Genomic DNA, 18,312 nt, shown 5'->3' with positions numbered 1-18,312 from the left:
TTTTCACATTGAACTTATTTATAAAAATGTTATCAATCAATGACGAACTATCTTTAGTTATTCGAGTAGGTCTTAGGATCAACGGATAGAAACCTAAACCAAACATTGTATTTATAAATTCTGTCGTATTAGTATGCTCATTATATTTCAACAAATCAATGTTAAAATCTCCACAAATAAAAGTAAATTTTTCATTGAGCCTTTCATACGTCTCTAATATTATCTTACTAAACTCATCTATAGATGAGCCAGGAGTTCGATAAACACAACTAATTAACATATGGCCAGGTCTATTACCCTCAATTTTGACAGTTAAACATTCCATCAAGTTATCAACTGAAAATGTCATTTTAGCAATAACCGTACATGTCAATCCAGACCTTACAAACAGTGCAACACCACCTCCCCTCTTGTTTAACCTATTCTGACTAAACATTTGATATCCATCTAAATCATCCAGCAAACTTTTTTCCTCAGTAATCCAGGTTTCTGAGATTGCTACCACACTAAATTTCTCATCAAATTTTTCAAGGTAGCTTTTTATCTGAGAGAAATTACTATACATACTCCTACTATTAAAATGTATTATTGAAAAGCCCCCTAGCCCCACATTTATACTGTCTTCAGAGTAATATTCACAATGCTGTTTAGTATTATAACTGAAGTTGGATTCTGGGTCTATATCAGTTTCTATATCATAAAATGTATGTTCTGTAGGATCAAAACACTTAAATTCCATTCTTTGACTCATGACTAAATAATATATTCTTCACTTCAATCAATCAATCAATCAATCAATCTGTTCAAAACCAGAAAAGCAAAAAGAGAAAAAAAACAACAACATAGAAACATAGAAAACTGTAGCACCAGCAGTACCAAGTCAAAACTGTACTGTTCACCTATATTTCTCCAGTTCCACAACATTTTTAATAGTTAGAACCTTAGCTTGCTCAGGAGAACCATTAAGTTTTATCAGTGTCTTACAATTCCTAGTCCATGTTGCCTGTATTTTTTTCTCCTTCTTCAATATCCTAGCTTGGTAAGCAATCTCTGCATTCTTCTTTGTGAGGTGTTCATTCACAAATACATTTGTTCCCTTTAGTTTTTTAACATCTTTTAGCAGTTCAATTTTGTATTTTGTACTCACAAACCAGAGGATGATATTTGGTATTTTTTTTCTTTTATCCATATTTGTATTTGGTTTGTAGAGCATTGTATTACAAGCAGCAATGGTTTTACTGTCCAGCAAAATCCCTTTGCTGCTGAAGAACTTGATGACTTGCTGCTCAAGAGAAAGTAGTTCATCTGGTGGTGCATCTTCCCCTTTATTGTCTTCTGCTGTTTCCCTTGCATATGTACGGTGTGTTGTTTTGAGTCCAGATATCACCACATCCTCCTTTCTTGCAAACTGTTCCAGATCCTCCACTCTTTTTTCCAACTCTTCTATCTTCTCATCCTTTTCTTTAATAATTACTTTCAGTTGTTGAATTTCTCCAATCAAACGCATCAGACTTGTTTGTTGCTTCACCACCTTACTCAGTTCTTCTGACATAACATTCAATGACAGTTTAAGTTCTTCCATATCTTTTGTTAAACTTGGAGCCATTTTACTACTTGCCAGCTGTTGAGAATCCTGGTAGTTAACGAGGCCTTTGTTGGTTGTTCAAGCACATGTAATTAAAAGTGCTTAACATTGAAAAAAATGGCAGAAATAGTCCTACAAGTCCAAACATTAGTTGAATATCAAAGTACAAAACTTCAACATTTGCTTGGATGTTGAGTTAAAATTCAGATATTCAATAGATTTCACTTAAATGCAGGACAGATCCACACACTCCCTCCTAGCCAGCGGCCATCTTGTTGTCTACTTTTGACAAAAAAAAAAAAAAACTCTAAAAGAGATGTCCTCATTTTTTATTTATCCATAAATCCTGATGAATCCAATCAATTACTTCGACTGCAGTCATGACTTGATGACATCAAAAGCTGGATGACTTTAAATTTCCTGCATTTAGATTCTGATAAGACAGAAGTTGTAATTCTTTAGACCAGAGTCCTCAAAAAATAAACTTCTTAATCACTTGATCTGGATGGCATTAATTTGTCCTCGGGTAATAAATAAAAAAATCTTGGTGTTATTTTTGACCAAGATATGTAATTTAAATCCCATACTAAGTAGGTTTCCAGAGTTTCCTTTTTTCACCTCTGGAATATTGCCAAAATTAGAAACATTCTGTCCAGGGGTGATGCTGAAAATCAAGTCCATGCATTTGTTACTTCAAGGCTGGACTATTGTAATTCTTTATTATCAGGAAGTCCACAAAAATGCAGTTGAAAGTCTTCAGCTGATCCAAAATGCTGCAGCAAGAGTTTGATGAAAAATCAACAAGAGGAATCATATTTCTCCAATTTTAGCTTCCCTTCATTGGCTTCCTGTTAAATCAAGAATATAATTTAAAATGCTTCTTCTAACATGTAAAGCCCTTAATAATCAAGCTCCATCATATATCAGAGCTCTGATTACCCCGTATGTTCCTAACAGAGCACTTTGCTCTCAGGCTGCAGGTCTGCTGGTGGTTCCTAGAGTCTCTAAAAGTAGAATGGGAGACAGATACCTTAGTTATCAGGCTCCTCTCCTGTGGAACCAACTCCAAGTTTTGGTCCGTGAGGCAGACACCCTGTCTACTTTTAAGACTAATCTTAAAACTTTCCTTTTTGACAAAGCTTATAGTTAGAGTGGCTCATATTACCATGAGCTACCTCTCTCTATAGTTATGCTGCTATAAGCTTAGGCTACTGGAGGACATTAGGGCCTATTTTTTTCACTCTACTGAGTTCTACTGTTCTCCAGTTTCGCATTGCTTGACATCATTTCAGCTTTCAACTTTTTGTTCTCTCTCTTTTTTTATTCATAGTAGGTACACCTGGTCTGGCATTCTGTTAGCTGTGACATCATCCAGGGAAGACAGATCACCCGCTATTACCATCTAATGTAGAACAGATTACTGGATCAATGTGTGCTTCTGTGCTTGTTTGTCTCTCTTGTTGTGTCTCTGCTCTGTCTTCTCTAAGCCCCAGTCGGTTGAGGCAGATGACCATTCATACTGAGCCCGGTTCTGCTGGAGGTTTTCCTTCCCGTTAATGGGGAGTTTTTCTTTCCACTGTCGCTTCATGCTTGCTCAGTATGAGGGATTGCTGCAAAGCCATGGACAAAGCAGACGACTCTCCCTGCGGCTCTATGCTTCTCCAGAAGTGAATGCTGCTTGTCGGGACTTTGATGCAAACAACTGAGTTCCCTTATATAGGACATATCTGTATAATCTGACCCAATCTGTATAATATGATTGAATTTGACTTTGTAAAGTGCCTTGAGATGACATGTTTCATGAATTGGCGCTATATAAATAAATGCGATAGTGGACAGGAAGCCAGTGAACCTGCTGCAGGGTCAAGGTGATGTGACGAAATGAGGAGGTTCTGGTGATAATCCAGGGTTCTACACAAAGGATGAAATAAGGGTGCAGCGCCGCTATACTGATTTTCAAATCTAGGGTGTTTCTTTCCTATTTTCCCTGGCCATTTTACTCCAATGTATCGAAAGTCCATGGCCTGCGCCCCATTTCCACGGGCGCCGTTGTTTTCCAACGAAATCTTGGAGTATTATTATCTTGCGATATTAACACGAGACTTGTTTCTCATTGGTCGTTTGTTTTGTGACACGTTCAAATTAAGCTCCGTTATTGGTGGAAATCTGACCGCACAAACCTTTAAAGAGAAATTTTTGCGGGTGACCTTCATAAACAACTTTATGAATGACAAAACACAACACCAAGCCTGATGATCAGACTGTGATCTCTGCATTTTTTGTTGAATTCTTTACGTTGACCACCACCAGTGTAGCTGAGGAGGAGCAGCCAGAAAAACATCTCAATGTGCGGGGCACTGCAGTGGAGGACCCGTCTGGGAAGGTGATAACTACAATTTCTCATTGTAGTTATGATTACTTTGAAGTAGCAGACACCCTGTGAAGTTAGATTACATGATGTAGAAAGTGGTTTAGGACAGAGCTGGGGGTGCGCGAGCTATCACTATAGGGTGCGCAAGATGAAAAATGTAACGGTGGTCTGACAGGGTTTTTCCACCCACGCCATAAAGACGTGTAAATAAACATTTCCTTTGGAACAATTAAAAATCAAAAACTGTAAATTTAATAAAACAATGTCTTGTAATGATCCATATTAGACTATATTGCTCAGTGCTGTTGCATACTTACTGTTTCTTTTGTTTTGCGGTTATACCAAAAGAAATGTGTGTCTTCCTGCTCTGTTTGTCCTAAAATAAAGTGTTAGCAGCAAAACCTCGTCTGGTGCTTGGGTGTCATAACGGAACATTACAGTATTCACACGAAAAGTTATTTAGAAGTCGTCTTCTACGCTTCATTTTAAGATGAAACAAAAGGAGTTACCTTCTTCTACGCTTTGTGCTGTATATGCTCACTTAGCTTGTGGCCTCTACTTTAATGATTCTCGCAAATATACTCAATTGTCTGAAACCAGGAAAACTGTCATGCAAGTGAGACATCTAATGTCAAAGTTAGCGATGAAGGAGGAGAGGAACCAAGAGAGGAATCGGAGACAACAGATGAGGGAACAGATCCAAGAGAATAATACGAGCAGGAATCAGAAAATGTCTCCATCGCTCTCCTCAGTTCACGTCGTTTACGTCAGAGGTAAAATTAAATTTGGGCTTAAAGTTTTATTTACAAGATTGAATTTAGTGACAAGATTTCTGTCTAAGTATCAATAGCGCAGCACCTTCAAACAGTGCTACCGTGGTGCTGTGACTCTGAACCGGCGTCAAACACTGATGCACATTTATGCCGCCACCGCTGCTGGTGGGAAAATTGGTGGAAGACGTGATTTCTTGACTACGCACACGCACAGAGCTGTAATACTTTTCATTGGATAATGTGATTCAGATAGGCGCAGTTCATTTTAAAGATGCAGTTTTAGCACATATTCAGACCGGAACAGGGAAACCGGCTGTCGGGAGCTGAGGTGTGTTGATCAAATTGCATTCTGATTGAGAGGGCTGGTTTATGATCCATAATCCAATTAGAGTCCATCTAAACACTTGTTCCGATTAACTCATGAACTTACTGCGCATGCATGTGGAGGATGGGGCCACAGCGCTCTGCAGCACAGAACATTTTGGAATGATCTTAATTTCCTCCTGCTCTCTCAAAAGCAACAGCACGAGTTCTCAACCATCTCAGAGCCTGGTGCGGGTCTATTCTATGCACTCAGAACAGTCAGAACCAACTCACCTCTGCATTTATTGTCGTTTTGTTTCTGCATGAAGAAGTATAAAATGTCTGCGTTTGTTTTATGGAAATTCAACAACACTGCTAACGTCAGAGTTTCTCCTTTGAATAAGTCTTGGTGCAAAAAAACGCACGTCATGATCGGATTATTTGATTTTGAGCCCATATAAACGGTACATTCGGAATACTTTTTTCCTCTTAACCTGGACACATTTCAACCCAATCAGTGAATGTAGCGCATGATTGATTTTTATTGATTCGTTGTTGCAGCCCTAAAGCAAAGGGAGACTGGCTTTAACCAGGGAAATGGGTAAGGGGTCCAGACTACAGGTGGAGGATTTAGATTTCTGGACCAGGTTGGAGATTTTGACAACTGAATGGAGAATGAACTATGACAACATGGAAGGAGGAGGGACGATGGGGACAGAAACAGAAAGGAGAGCTCTTAGTCTTATGTGATCATTGAGTTTATGGATTTTGTCATTGAAAAAAAAGACATTAAGGAGTTGCAAAAAAGTTCAGAGAAGATGGGGGGAGAAATATGTGGCTAATTGAGTACTGTTATTGACAATGGAGAAAAGCTTTGTGCTTGTGCATGTAACATAATGGCATTGACGGCAAATGTCATCATCTGACAACACATGACCAAGATATTGAAGATATTGAACTTCAATTCCAGACAGCTTAAAGTTAAGGAATGCTCTACTTTTGTCCCATTTAGAATAGAAGAGAATAGAATAGCCTTTATAGTCATTGTACAGGATACAACGTAATTTGAGTGCAACTCCCTTTTGTGCAAATTATAATGAGCATACAAAGCAATACTACCATAAAAGCCCCCCCCCCCCCCCCCCCCCAAAAAAAAACTGTTAAAAGGCTACGTTCACACTGCAGCCTGAAGTGACCCAATTCTGATTTTTTTCCCCCCATATGCGAGCTGGATCTGATCTTTTCATGACAGTCTGAACAACACAGATCAGATTTTTTCAAATGCGACCCAGGCCACTTGGATATGTGGTCTTAATTCCGATACGCATCTGATTTTTTCAAATGTGACCGTGTCTGTACAGCCAGGTCGTTCATCCGACCTGTGCGTCATTGATACTCGACAAACGTCACTATCCTGCGTCCTGCTATGCAGAAGCCGGAAGAAAAACAACACCCATGGCGGACAACAATGAAGAGAGCAGTCAGTGGAGAGAACGCTCCGCATAGAAAAGAAATTAAAGATCGCAAAATGTGCGGCAGCATTATAATCCATGTTTACTTCCTCAAACACTGAGCACGCTTGCTATGTGTGATGTCATCGCTTATTCAGCTGCGCATGCGGGACGCTTAAGTTGTATGAATTCAGTTCACACAGGAGATCACATACAAGTCCCATATATTTGGCAATGTGAACGATCATGCAAAAAAAATCTGATTTCACAAAAAAATCAGAATTGAGCATTAAGGCCTGCAATGTGAACTTAGCCAAAGTGAACTCAACTTTAGTACAACAGAACAGAATAGTATTTGTTGAGTAGTTAAATTTAACATCATATTGTGTACTATACAGACATTAAGAAGCTACAGGAGAGAAGCAGAGCTGAGACGAGCAGAACTAGGACTGAAAACTACTAAATTGTTAGCATACATTAAGAGGTAGACAATTCTTTCTTCAGCCATACAGCGGGTTCCACACAGGTTTAACTGTTTAGAAAGATAATTCATTTAAAAATTAAACAATACAGGGATAATAGGCTTCCTTGTCTGACTCCATTACTCAACCTTAAAGGATTCAGATACACAATTGTCCCACTTAACCTGCATAGTCTGATTGGCATACCAGTAAGACAGGAATTTTACTATATATCTAGACATCCAAGCTCGTCACAGTTTAAAAAACATTTTTTTTTTATTTACACAGTCAATGGCTTTAGAAGCATCTAAGATACATAAAAATGATAATTACTTAAAAATACCTTTAAGACATATATGCACATATCAGTATTATGTTTAGACTTAAACCAAGCTGACTTTCTGAAGACACTATTGTTTGTTCAAGTCTTGGCAAACAAATTCATTCAAAAACCTTAGACAGTACACTTGCAAGAGCAATGGGCCAGTAATGATCTGAGCCACTCACTTTACCTGCCCTATCCTTCACCACAGGAGATAAAAAAATCTTCATGACCTTCTCATTGGAGAACAGAGTCTCTTCAATCAAAGGCTTTTTCAGATTGGTTGTAAAATGGACCGATACAGGAGATCTCTCTTGCCCACAGCCATCACTATTGCCATGAAGCCCTGAAGTGATGGCTTTAATGCATTAAGAGAGTTATAATACGTTACATTTTTGACCCATTTTGTTGGGATGAAGGGACCTGAATTTTTTTCTTTCTTCAAAGGGAGACACAACAGAAAACATTTGAGAACCACTGGAAAACACCAACTATCCCCTCCTTGCATCTCAATATTTTGACAGAAAAAACCAAGGCTTTATGCAATATGTCCCTTTTGTTACTCCACTCAAATAAGGGAAAATGTCAATAAATTAAATCAGCGTTAAAGATGAGTTTGATGAATTAACAAATCCACACTGACACATACTTGTTCTGAGGGTGATGATGACAAAGGGACTGAGCCCAACTCCTTCAGATGATTGTTGGTTTCTTTAGCAAGCTGGTTGGTATAGTGCTGTATCTGCTGCCTGTAAAAACACAAACAATTTCAGTAAAATAATGAGTATCCAACTAAAGAATTAGCTGCTGCACAACGCTTTAGGACTTCTTTATGCACAATTAAATGAGAATCAGAATCAGACATACTTTAATAATGCATAGCAATGTATGAAAACTGAAAGTTGCTCAGTCATATTTAGAGAAACAATACACATTTACTAGTTCAGTTTTGGGTGAGCTGAACATTTAGGACTGGATAACCAAGACAGGGAAATGTGCAAGTGATTTTCACAGCTTAAATAAAAAAAATGGCAGTTACTCAAAATAGGTGACACATACAGACGATCTTGAAGTTCACTGGTGTCATGTCTGGTCCCCAATTGGTTTACCATGGTCTTGATCTGAGCAGCTATAATAAAAACATAAGGACAAGATTAAATTTAAACTTGAATAAAGGCAGCACTCATCAGTGTCTATAGCTGCCAACCAGAGTACAGAAATAGAAGAAAAGAAAAAGGGCATTTAAGCTCTCTATACAAAGACACGCTTTATAATATCTGCAGATTTATTGAGGCTTTCTTTAATTTTACATACACTGAAAGTTTTGTCTCTAAAGTGTTTGGTTCAAAATTTTGCTCACAGCCGGTGATCAAACCACAGTGTGCAATAGAAGGCAGAGCAGCTGTCTACCTTTCGCGCTGATCTCAGCCTTCTCCGGGGGAGGAAGACTGGAAGCAGTGGAGGGAGGGCTTCCCGCTCCTCTGACCAAAGGTCAAACCCCCAGGAGGTGTTGCCCTTTCCCGGGCATTTCTAGACTGGTTGAAAAACATGGGCGATTAAAGTGCCCCCCTTGTGTCTCCCTGGAGCTTTTTTAAAAATGTGTGAAAATGGAAAATTTTCCATTTTAGTGTGGTTTCTGTAGCAGGGAAACCCAGAGACACACATATTGCATTTCAAAATATCTGTCAACAGAGATTTGTGTCATAAGCTGCAGCACACGTTTCTTGCAGCTCGGTGTAGCGCCAGGCAGGTTGCAGTTGTAAACAAAACCGGTGGGTGATGAGCCAAGGATCCCAAAGGGCGTTCTGTTCTATCTCTCCTCGAGGTCGGTTGGTTTTTCTTCAGCTCTCCAGAGCTCCTTATCTGCTATTAACCTTCCCCTTCTCTCCTGCTATTTGCTTCGTTTTGTGTCTGTGCCATTTCTTCATAGCAACCGAAAGCTCTAAGGAAATTATGGATCTCGTCAGCTGGTCTCTCAACGCTATTGATAAAAAAATTTCAACTGGAAAGCAAAGGATCGGGGAGCGTGCCTGTCCCGACGGAACTTTTTTCATGGGATACATCTTGGACTCGTGGGAGAAATGGTCCACGGTGTGCCTCTCAATTCTTTCTGTTGAAGACGTAGAAGACGTCTATTTATTTGGATTTACGATACTTGGATTCCACTTTTTTGGTCTCGGAGGATATTTAATGTATCAATACCTTCAGAAGCTGCTGGCGGTCAACATGGCCTTGATGAGACTGCCGGCAGCAGTCGACGTGATCGCTAAGGCGTTAAATGAACAAAATGAACGCTTGATAAGCTGACCGCGGTTGTGGTACACAGAGGTGAGATTGGATAAAACCTGGAAGTGTGAACGTTAACTAGCCCATCGATTGGAATATTGGAATTGGATCCAGGAGACAGCGACGAAAGACTCTAAAGCTGAAAGAAAAGTTGGTTTCAGCTTGTTCTCATAACAAATTCTGTTTTTCAAATCAGACTTTCCACTATCAAATTCTCCGAGTTGTTATGGCGACATCGCACAAATCCCCTGCTCCCCCCTCACCTTCCCTGCTGACATCTGTGGAGGTTTCTCTGAACTGTTGGCTGCCAGATAAGACCAAGGACAAATGGCCTATGGAAAGCCCCACGGAAGGACAAACTTTCACTCAGACGCACATGCAGATGCTCACATGTACAGATGACATTTCACCTGACCAGCACTCAAATGTTTACCTTTCTGCATATATGTGTCTTGTAATTATTTGTGCTATTTGTGCAAATTAGTTTTTGTTGTCGGATGCTTCACACTATATGTGGGAACATAAATTGTGAAGCACCGGTCTTTTTTATCTACCTCCACTTTCCCAATGTAACTCTTTCTTCAACAGATTTCAAGGGCAGCGCCTGTGTACTCCATGTAAATGGGGTCTAAGGCAGTTTGCAGGAATGCAGCCTGACGGCAGCGCTGATAATAGCAGCGGCCGACTGGCTGCGTTTCCTTGGCAACGCAAGGCCTCAGTCAATCGTTCCCCCAAAATGTTTGTAAAGTGTATGTGATGGACGGTTGTACTGAAACTGAACTTTCGATTGCAATGCAAATTGCAGTTGACAAATAAAATTTATTCATTAATTGATTAAAAAGAGAAAGATAGCTGAGGAGAACAGAGGTCTTGGACAGTTCTTGGACCGAATCATTTGCTTTCATTGGCGATATCACAGTAAATTGGGCAAAAGATTGTGCCATATAAATAAATTTGCCTTGCCCTTGCCTAAGCTGCGCATGTGCACCATCATGCACGGCATCTGGGTTCAGCGCACACTGCAAATTATGCTGCGGAGAAAATAAAATCCAAGCTGAACTGTAAACAAAATAATAATAGACCAAGTTGTTTTATACTATTTTGCAACTCTCTTGAGATGGTGTTCCGTGGCCCACTCTGTGAGCGCAGGTGCTGATCGAAGCGCACCGCTGATTAGTGGGTGGGTCAGACGCCTTTATAGTTGGGCAGGTTGCGGTGTGCGTCTTGGTTCTGGACTCCGTTAAAGAAAAAATTACCGAGCTATGCTGTTTAGAAAGAACAGGTGATATCAGCCAGGTAACTAGACACAGCATCCAACCAACCATGACTTCAACGCGAGCACGAGCATGAAAGAAGCCCTGATCAATGGAACGCAGATAACGTACTTCACCATGGCAACGACAGGAAATAAGCCTTAAAGTGCACATTTCCCGTGAGTGGAATTAGAAAATTTTAATGAAGGCATATGGAGAATATTTAACCATAAGAAATAATGCTGTTGCTGCTGAAAAAGCGAGTTGGCTTGATATGAGAGGTATTTGATGGAGAATTAAAGCTGTTTTATCACACTTCACTAATTCAACACAAAAGGGGGGAGTGGGGAGGGCACATTGATTACAAAATGCATTGAAAGGACATGGCAGCCAATCTTGATGAAGTTTAATCAGGTATGGTTAAGTCCTAAGTTTTCTTATGTTTACACATACTCAACTAAATCATTAATTGGCTATATTCAACATATGCAATTAATATTGGGATGGCGTGAGTTATTGAATAACTGATATGTTCATCTTTTTGCAAGCATTGGTCACCCATCCTTCTAAAAATTAGTTGACATTGCCTTGTAAGTGTTTAATTTGTGCCAACCTCACTTTATATTGTTCATTTAGGCTATATGTATATTTCCAGCTGAAGTAAATGTAGTGTTATTTAAGTGAAGAAATGTGCAGTAGCCCTAACAGTGTTGGGGGGAAAATAAGTGAATGTAAACTAAAATATATGAATAAGCAAAGTAGAAATGGAAGTGCCAAAATTTGACACAGAATAAATTATTGCTTTCATTCTATAAAAATCTGTTATTAATCTTGTGGGTCTCTGACTATGAAACAACTGTAAACTATAACTGAGTGCAAAAGTAACATTCTTGACAGCGTGACATACAGCTGCCTCTGAAAGATTTTCTGCGTCTCCTATGTTATTAAAAAGCCGTCTTTGGTATATAAAAAAAAGGAGCAGCACAAAGAAATTTTTCAGAACTGAGAGCGTTCCCTCGTTGTGTTAGAAAAGCGACGTGCGGCTGAGAATATTGAAATAAATCATCTGACGACCCCAAAGTGCTTTACATTGGTCAATCATTCACCCATTCAGACCCTGACTGTGGTGAGCTGTTAGTAGCCACAGCTGCCCTGGAGCAGACTGATAGAAGAGAGGCTGCACAACACCACATGCTTGAGCTAAATCTCACTGCAGAAAATTTAAATAATTGAATGGAAACAAGAGTGGAACTCTGAAAGATGGGCACATCTCTCAGTTCTTCCTTAGTAGGACCCCTACTCTGAAATAAAAATAAGCTATACAGCTCTTTAAGAAAATCCAAGAATTTTGTCTTTTTCATGTAATCGGGCTAAATCAATTTTATCTAAACTAAATAACTTAAAAAGAAATTATTGCTGTAACTTGATTCTTTTAATAAATCATGTAGCTTGATATAACCTCAGGTTTAGGACAGCTGTAATGTAGCCTCAGTGTGCTTGTGTGATGTTGCTCACAGAGGTCAAGTAAACGCTCAGGGAGTTTGTGTGTTTGCTCAGACACATGAAAACTTGGGGGGAACAATGCTGGCGACCTGTCCAGGGTGAACCCCGCCTCTTGCCCATTGACAGCTGGAGATAGGCACCGGCACCCCTCAGGACCCCACAAAGGATAGACGTGTTTGAAAATGGATGGATGGATGGGCTGGGCTATTTCGTCTGGAAACAGATACAACACCTTACGGGCGCAGCCATGATGAACTGGTTTAACTTGCACGGCTGACAATACAGCGATCTGATTGGCTGAGCAGCAAAACTCAAATCACGTGACCTCTTGGACCGGAGCGCAACAGTTTATATTTTATATTGGCTACAACTTATTAATATGCAAGTGAAAACGTGGAAAAATCTGTAGGCAAGGCAAGGCAAATTTATTTATATAGCACAATTCAGTACAGAGACGAGGCAAAGTGCTTTACATGATAAAAATATAGGAATAAAAGCAGTAGGGATAGAATGTAGAAACAAAAAAAGAACATTAAAAACAGTAAAACAGTTTAACTGGAACATTCAAAGTCAATTTTAAACAAATGTGTTTTTAATCTCGATTTAAAGAAACTCAGGCTTTCCGCACTTTTACAGTTTTCTGGAAGTTTGTTCCAGGTAAGTGGAGCATAGGAACTAAATGCTGCTTCTCCGTGTTTGGTTCGTGTTCTAGGTATGCAGAGTAGGCTGGAGCCAGAAGACCTGAGTGGTTTGGAGGGTTGATACAATGATAACAAGTCTGTGATGTATTTAGGTGCTAAGCCATTTAGGGATTTATAGACTAACAGAAGTATTTTAAAGTCAATTCTCTGAGATACAGGGAGCCAGTGTAATTACTTTAGAACTGGGGTTATGTGTTCTACTTTCTTAGTCTTAGTGAGGACGCGGGCAGCAGCGTTCTGGATCAGCTGCAGCTGTCTGATCCACTTTTTAGGCAGGCCTGTGAAAACACCGTTGCAGTAATTAATTCTACTAAATACGCATGGATTAGTTTTTCCAGATCCTTCTGAGTCATTAGTCCTTCAATCCTGGAAATGTTTTTCAGGTGATAGAAAGCTGACCTTGTAATTGTCTTTAGATGCTTTTGAAGGTTCAGGTCTGAGTCCATCACTACACCCAGGTTTCGGGCCTGATCAGTGGTTCCTAGCTGAAGTGACTGAAGCTGTGTGCTAACTTTTGATCTCTCCTCTATTGGTCCAAAGAATATTACTTCAGTTTTGTTTTTATTCAATTGAAGAAGGTTTTGACACATCCAGGCATTGATTTCTTCTAGGCATTTACTCAGTGCCTGAACTGGTTTATAGTCACCTGGTGACATGGTGATGTAAAGCTGTGTGTCATCTGCATAGTTATAGTAGCTGATGTTATTTTTTTATTATCTGAGCTAGAGGGAGCAAACCCAAGGTGAGTCCTTCCTGCATTTGCGACAGGTATACTTTGTGCAGTGCATACAACGCTCAGTGCTGTGGTTCCTGTTGCAGAGATTGCGTGCCTGGCACTGTGTTGTTTTACCATGAGAACGTCTCTTCATCTCACAATGCTTTCTCATCTTTTCTTCTTGTATTGCCTTTTCCCGCATAAACCTCTAAAAAAGTTCATCAAATTGTCCATAGTTACAGTCCTGCCCTGGTCCATAAATGGCTCCATCAGTTTCACAACAACGTTCTCAGACAGCCTTTCTCCTGTGGGGCGGGAAGGATCTTTTTCCAGAGGATAGCATTACACATGTATTTTGTGTCCAGATCCACTGCAATCCAAAACTTAATTCCAAATTTATCAGGCTTGGTTGCAATGTATTGCAGAAAGGGACAACGAACCTTTGATGGAAATAACTGCTCATAAACAGGAATATGTTGCCCTGGACTGTAGGACACACAGAGTTCTGTACAAACTGTTGCCAGATGTTTGAAATAGCAGCAAATTTGTCTGTTTTCACACGTTCCAAACGAGTGTCTTTGTTGTAGAAGCGCAGATATTTCATTATCAGGGGCGGATTTACCATTAGGCGAAACTAGGCAGTTGCCTAGGGCCCCCAAGTTCCTGGGGGCCCCGATTATCCAGCCAGGCTTTGAGAGTGATGTTGTTCCACCAGACTGAGAGAGTCCAGCATCATCCACTCTGCTAGTAAGCAGTCAGCACAGTAGATTTCCTGAAAAGGACCCAGGTCTGGCCAATCAGCTGTCTGATTGTGCACGCTGCTCAATAGTACTGAGAGGACCGCTCCAGGTGAAGAACAGGATCTTGCCAAGAAATGGAGACGGGCGCAGATTTACTTCCAGCTATTATTTCATTCAAATAAAAATGGAGAACAGATAAGCAGATCATGGCTTGTCTACTAGAAAAAGGGACAAAAGAAAACAGAGGAAAACAACAAAAAAGGGATAAGGGAGGTAAAAAAGGAGAAAAAATAATATATATATATAATATATATCTGTTCTATTAAAATTTCGTTATCAGTATAATGGGTCTGTTATGTGCTGTCTTCACAATTCAGAGGGCCTCATGCCTTCCTTTGCCTAGGGCCCCAAATTTCCTAAATCCGCCCCTGTTCATCATATCTTGAAACCGTTTTCGAGGCATTGTGGCTTTGATGTGTGCATTCCTAAAGTCTTTGGACCACAAATCCCTCATGGTGCCAACACTGGGTCAATTGCCTTCATAAACAGAACTGCAATGAAAGTCACCAGCTCATACACACTCATTTTCCAGCCATGTTCTGTTATGCGACCCTGCTGGACTGTGCAGTCTCTGATGGTCATCAGCACACCAATATCCACCAAACAGAGGAAGCTTTGGAGGCGACTTGTAGTTTTTCTGGCTTGCAAACTCAGTTGGCCCTCCAGTATATATATACACGAGCGTGTGCGCGTGCTGAGCAGAGCGGAGCGGCTCCGCTGCAGCGTCGCGGAGGAGAGATTGCGCTGAACTGACTTTAGTTATATTTGCCCCCTAGTAAATAGGGCAGATGGTCATTATTGTATAAATATTCTTGCTACCCGTCTTTACAACGTTCCAGCCCATGCAGATATACAGCTGATCGCTGCGCTGGTGGCTCCGCTGTGTCTGAAATAATTCCGGTGTTGGTGACACTGATGACGTAGACCTAGTTATATTTAATTACAAATAAGATTTTTTTCCCCTTGCTCTCAGGTAAAACACTTGTCAACAGAGAGGTTTGAGCTAAAACCAAAACTGAAGGGGGTTGAATGGTTCTCCAACGACAGGGCTAATGGGGCATTTACATCTGAGTTGTGAAGTACTGTCGGGGGGACTGGAGACTGACGAAAATTCTCGTATCTCTGGGACTTCTAGTGACACCCAGAGACACCTTGATAAGGGCCGTCTCTGTACTGTGGTGAGCACGGAAGCCAGACTGGAATACGTCAAAGCGGCTGGTCGTAGTTAAGAAGGTGTTTAATTGTTGAAATACAGCTTTTTCAATAATCTTACTGATAAATGGGAGGTTTGAGATGGGCCTATAGTTCTGGAGTAAAAGTTTGTCTAAGTTAATCTTTTTCAGCAGTGGTTTGATATTTGCTGTTTTTAGGGACTGGGGGAAAACACCTGACAGAAGGGACGTGTTTATTATCTGAGTCAAATCAGACGCTATGACAGGTAAAACTTTTTTAAAGAAAGCTGTGGGTAGAACATCAAGGCAGCAGGAGGAGCAACTTAGCTGCTGGGTGATCTGCTCTATGCTTTTGTAGTTTATTTTGCTGAATTGGGACATTTTGTCAGAAGTAGTTCCAGCTGAATACGGCATTGGTTCTGGTGTTGATATGGTAGTACAAAGTGATCCTCTAATTTTTAGGATTTTCTCAGTAAAGAAGTTAGCCAATTCATTGCAGGCCCTGGTGGAGTGCAGTTCGGAAGCCACGGACACAGGAGGATTTGTTAACCTGTCGACTGTGGAAAATAAGACACAAGCATTATTAATGTTTTTCTTTATGATCTCAGAGAAAAAAAGATTCCCTTGCATTTTTCAGTTTTAAGTTATATCTGTAAAGTCTCTCTTTATAGATGTCATAGTGAACCTGGAGTCTGTTCTTTCTCCACCTGCGTTCAGCTTTTCGACATTGCCTTTTTTCACCTCTAACTGCTGGAGCATTTCTCCAAGGAGATTTTTTCTTCCCGGAAAGAACTTTCACTTTAACTGGAACAATGCAGTCAATGATGTCTGAGACTTCAGACTGAAAGTTATCTACTAGCTCATCTACTGAGTTGCAGCCCAAGGTTAAAGTAGCAGAGTAAGCTTGAACAAAGGTTTCCGTGGCATTGTCCTTAAAGGTGCGTTTTCTTAAGATGTCCCTTTGGCTAAATGAGTCACTGGTAATTATGCTTTCAAAGGTAACAGAAAAGTGATCACATAGGGCAACATCAGTTACATTGACGTTAGAAATCTTTAGACCTTTAGTGATGATTAAGTCTAATATGTGTCCCTGTTTGTGTGTTGGCTGTTTAACATGTTGAGTTAAACCTAAGTATTTAAGTGTGTCACACAGTTCTTTTGCACTTCTGTCTTCAGGGTTGTCAACGTGAAAGTTGAAGTCTCCCACAATAATTAAACAGTCATAGTCAACACATATCACAGACAGGAGGTCACTAAAATCCTTAAAAAAGTTTGATGTGGACTTAGGAGGCCGGCACACATTCAGATAATAGTTTGTACCGGGCCCTTTACCTGGAGAGCCAAATGTTCAAAAGAGTCGAATTTTCCCAAAAACACCTTTTTACACTTTAGTGAATCATTAAACAATGTTGCCACTCCTCCACCTTTCCTTTGCTGTCTGCTCTCACAAAAGAAATTGTAGTTTGGAGGTGTCGACTCCATCAGTATAGCTGCTTCACTAAATTCATGCAGCCATGTTTCTGTTAAAAACATTACATCAACATTATTGTCAATAATGAAGTCATTAATTAACTGGGATTTTCCTGACAGAGATCTAATATTTTAATAAACCCAGTTTATATGACTTAGTGGTTGATGATGTCTCTGTGACAGGTTGCATCTGACAGTTTATGACTTTTAAGTATTTGTTCCTGTTTATCCTTTTGTTTTTCTTATTTCTGCCACGTATTATCACAGATATTCCATAGTCTCCGGCAAAAGGCCCAGGCTGATGCTGGAAACTGTCATGTGTGATAAACGTGTGGCCAGGGCCCAATCTGTATCACAGCGAAGTAATTTGGAGTTCCTCAGTACCAGAGTGTTCTGTGATACGTAGAAGAGGAGGATCTGAGGCTCTGAGGCCTTTGGAAAATCCTGGTTTATTCACAGCAGAGTGGCTATGTGGAGAGGATGTCATCTATAGGCCAATCTTAAATACTTTGTTCATGTTGTGAGAAAATTCCAGAAAAGGAATTTCTGGGCTTTGTGGAGAAGAGGGGGAGGCGGGTCCAGTCTGGACCGGTGTTTGTGACAATGGAAGTTCTCTCTTTGTCCTGCTGAGATCTGGGATGAATCCTCCTGTAGCTCTGACGACACCTCTTTCTGTGTCATCTTTCTGACCATCTGTATCTTGGCTTGTTCGGGCTGCACTGGGCTTATCATTTGTTTTGGTACTGGATGTACTTTGTTTTGGAACAAAGCTGATGATGCATGGTTCACAGAATAGAAGATGTTTGAAATCAGCCGTTTTGCACCTGACCTATTTAGAGAGAAACCATTGTCGATGAACAGATGTCTCCTCTCCCAAAAGATGTTAAAGTTGTCTATGAAAGTTACAGTTGTTTATTTGCATGTTTTTTTCAGCCATTTGTTCATCATCAGAATTCTGGAAAAAATCTCGTCGCCACAAGTAACCTTAAGATTATTGCCATCAACTAAGTTCAACAGACGAATGTAGTCCTCTTTCAATACTTCTGATTTTCTCTGGAAGATGTCACCCAGGGCTACAACTTGTATTATGAGTTTTTCCAAGGTGGGGCGTTCTTTCAAGACCCTTGGAAGGATGTCTGAAACATC

At 40.2% G+C, this 18,312-nt stretch overlaps 1 protein-coding gene across 1 annotated transcript in view; it reads right to left on the bottom strand.

The window, feature by feature from the left end:
• The window catches only part of LOC110368143 (syntaxin-12-like), a gene marked incomplete at its 3' end in the record, with an annotated part of 35,511 nt that overhangs the window by 12,250 nt on the left and 4,949 nt on the right, over window positions 1–18,312 (bottom strand). Inside the window, 2 exon segments of the mRNA XM_036133886.1 lie at window positions 7,916–8,015; window positions 8,326–8,395. Coding sequence (XP_035989779.1) covers window positions 7,916–8,015; window positions 8,326–8,395 — 170 coding nt within the window.

Source organism: Fundulus heteroclitus, unplaced genomic scaffold, assembly GCF_011125445.2.
Source record: "Fundulus heteroclitus isolate FHET01 unplaced genomic scaffold, MU-UCD_Fhet_4.1 scaffold_690, whole genome shotgun sequence".
Classification (NCBI taxonomy): domain Eukaryota; kingdom Metazoa; phylum Chordata; class Actinopteri; order Cyprinodontiformes; family Fundulidae; genus Fundulus; species Fundulus heteroclitus.
The sequence above is the reverse complement of the archived record's forward strand: the minus strand, read 5'-3'. Positions and strand labels throughout refer to the sequence as shown.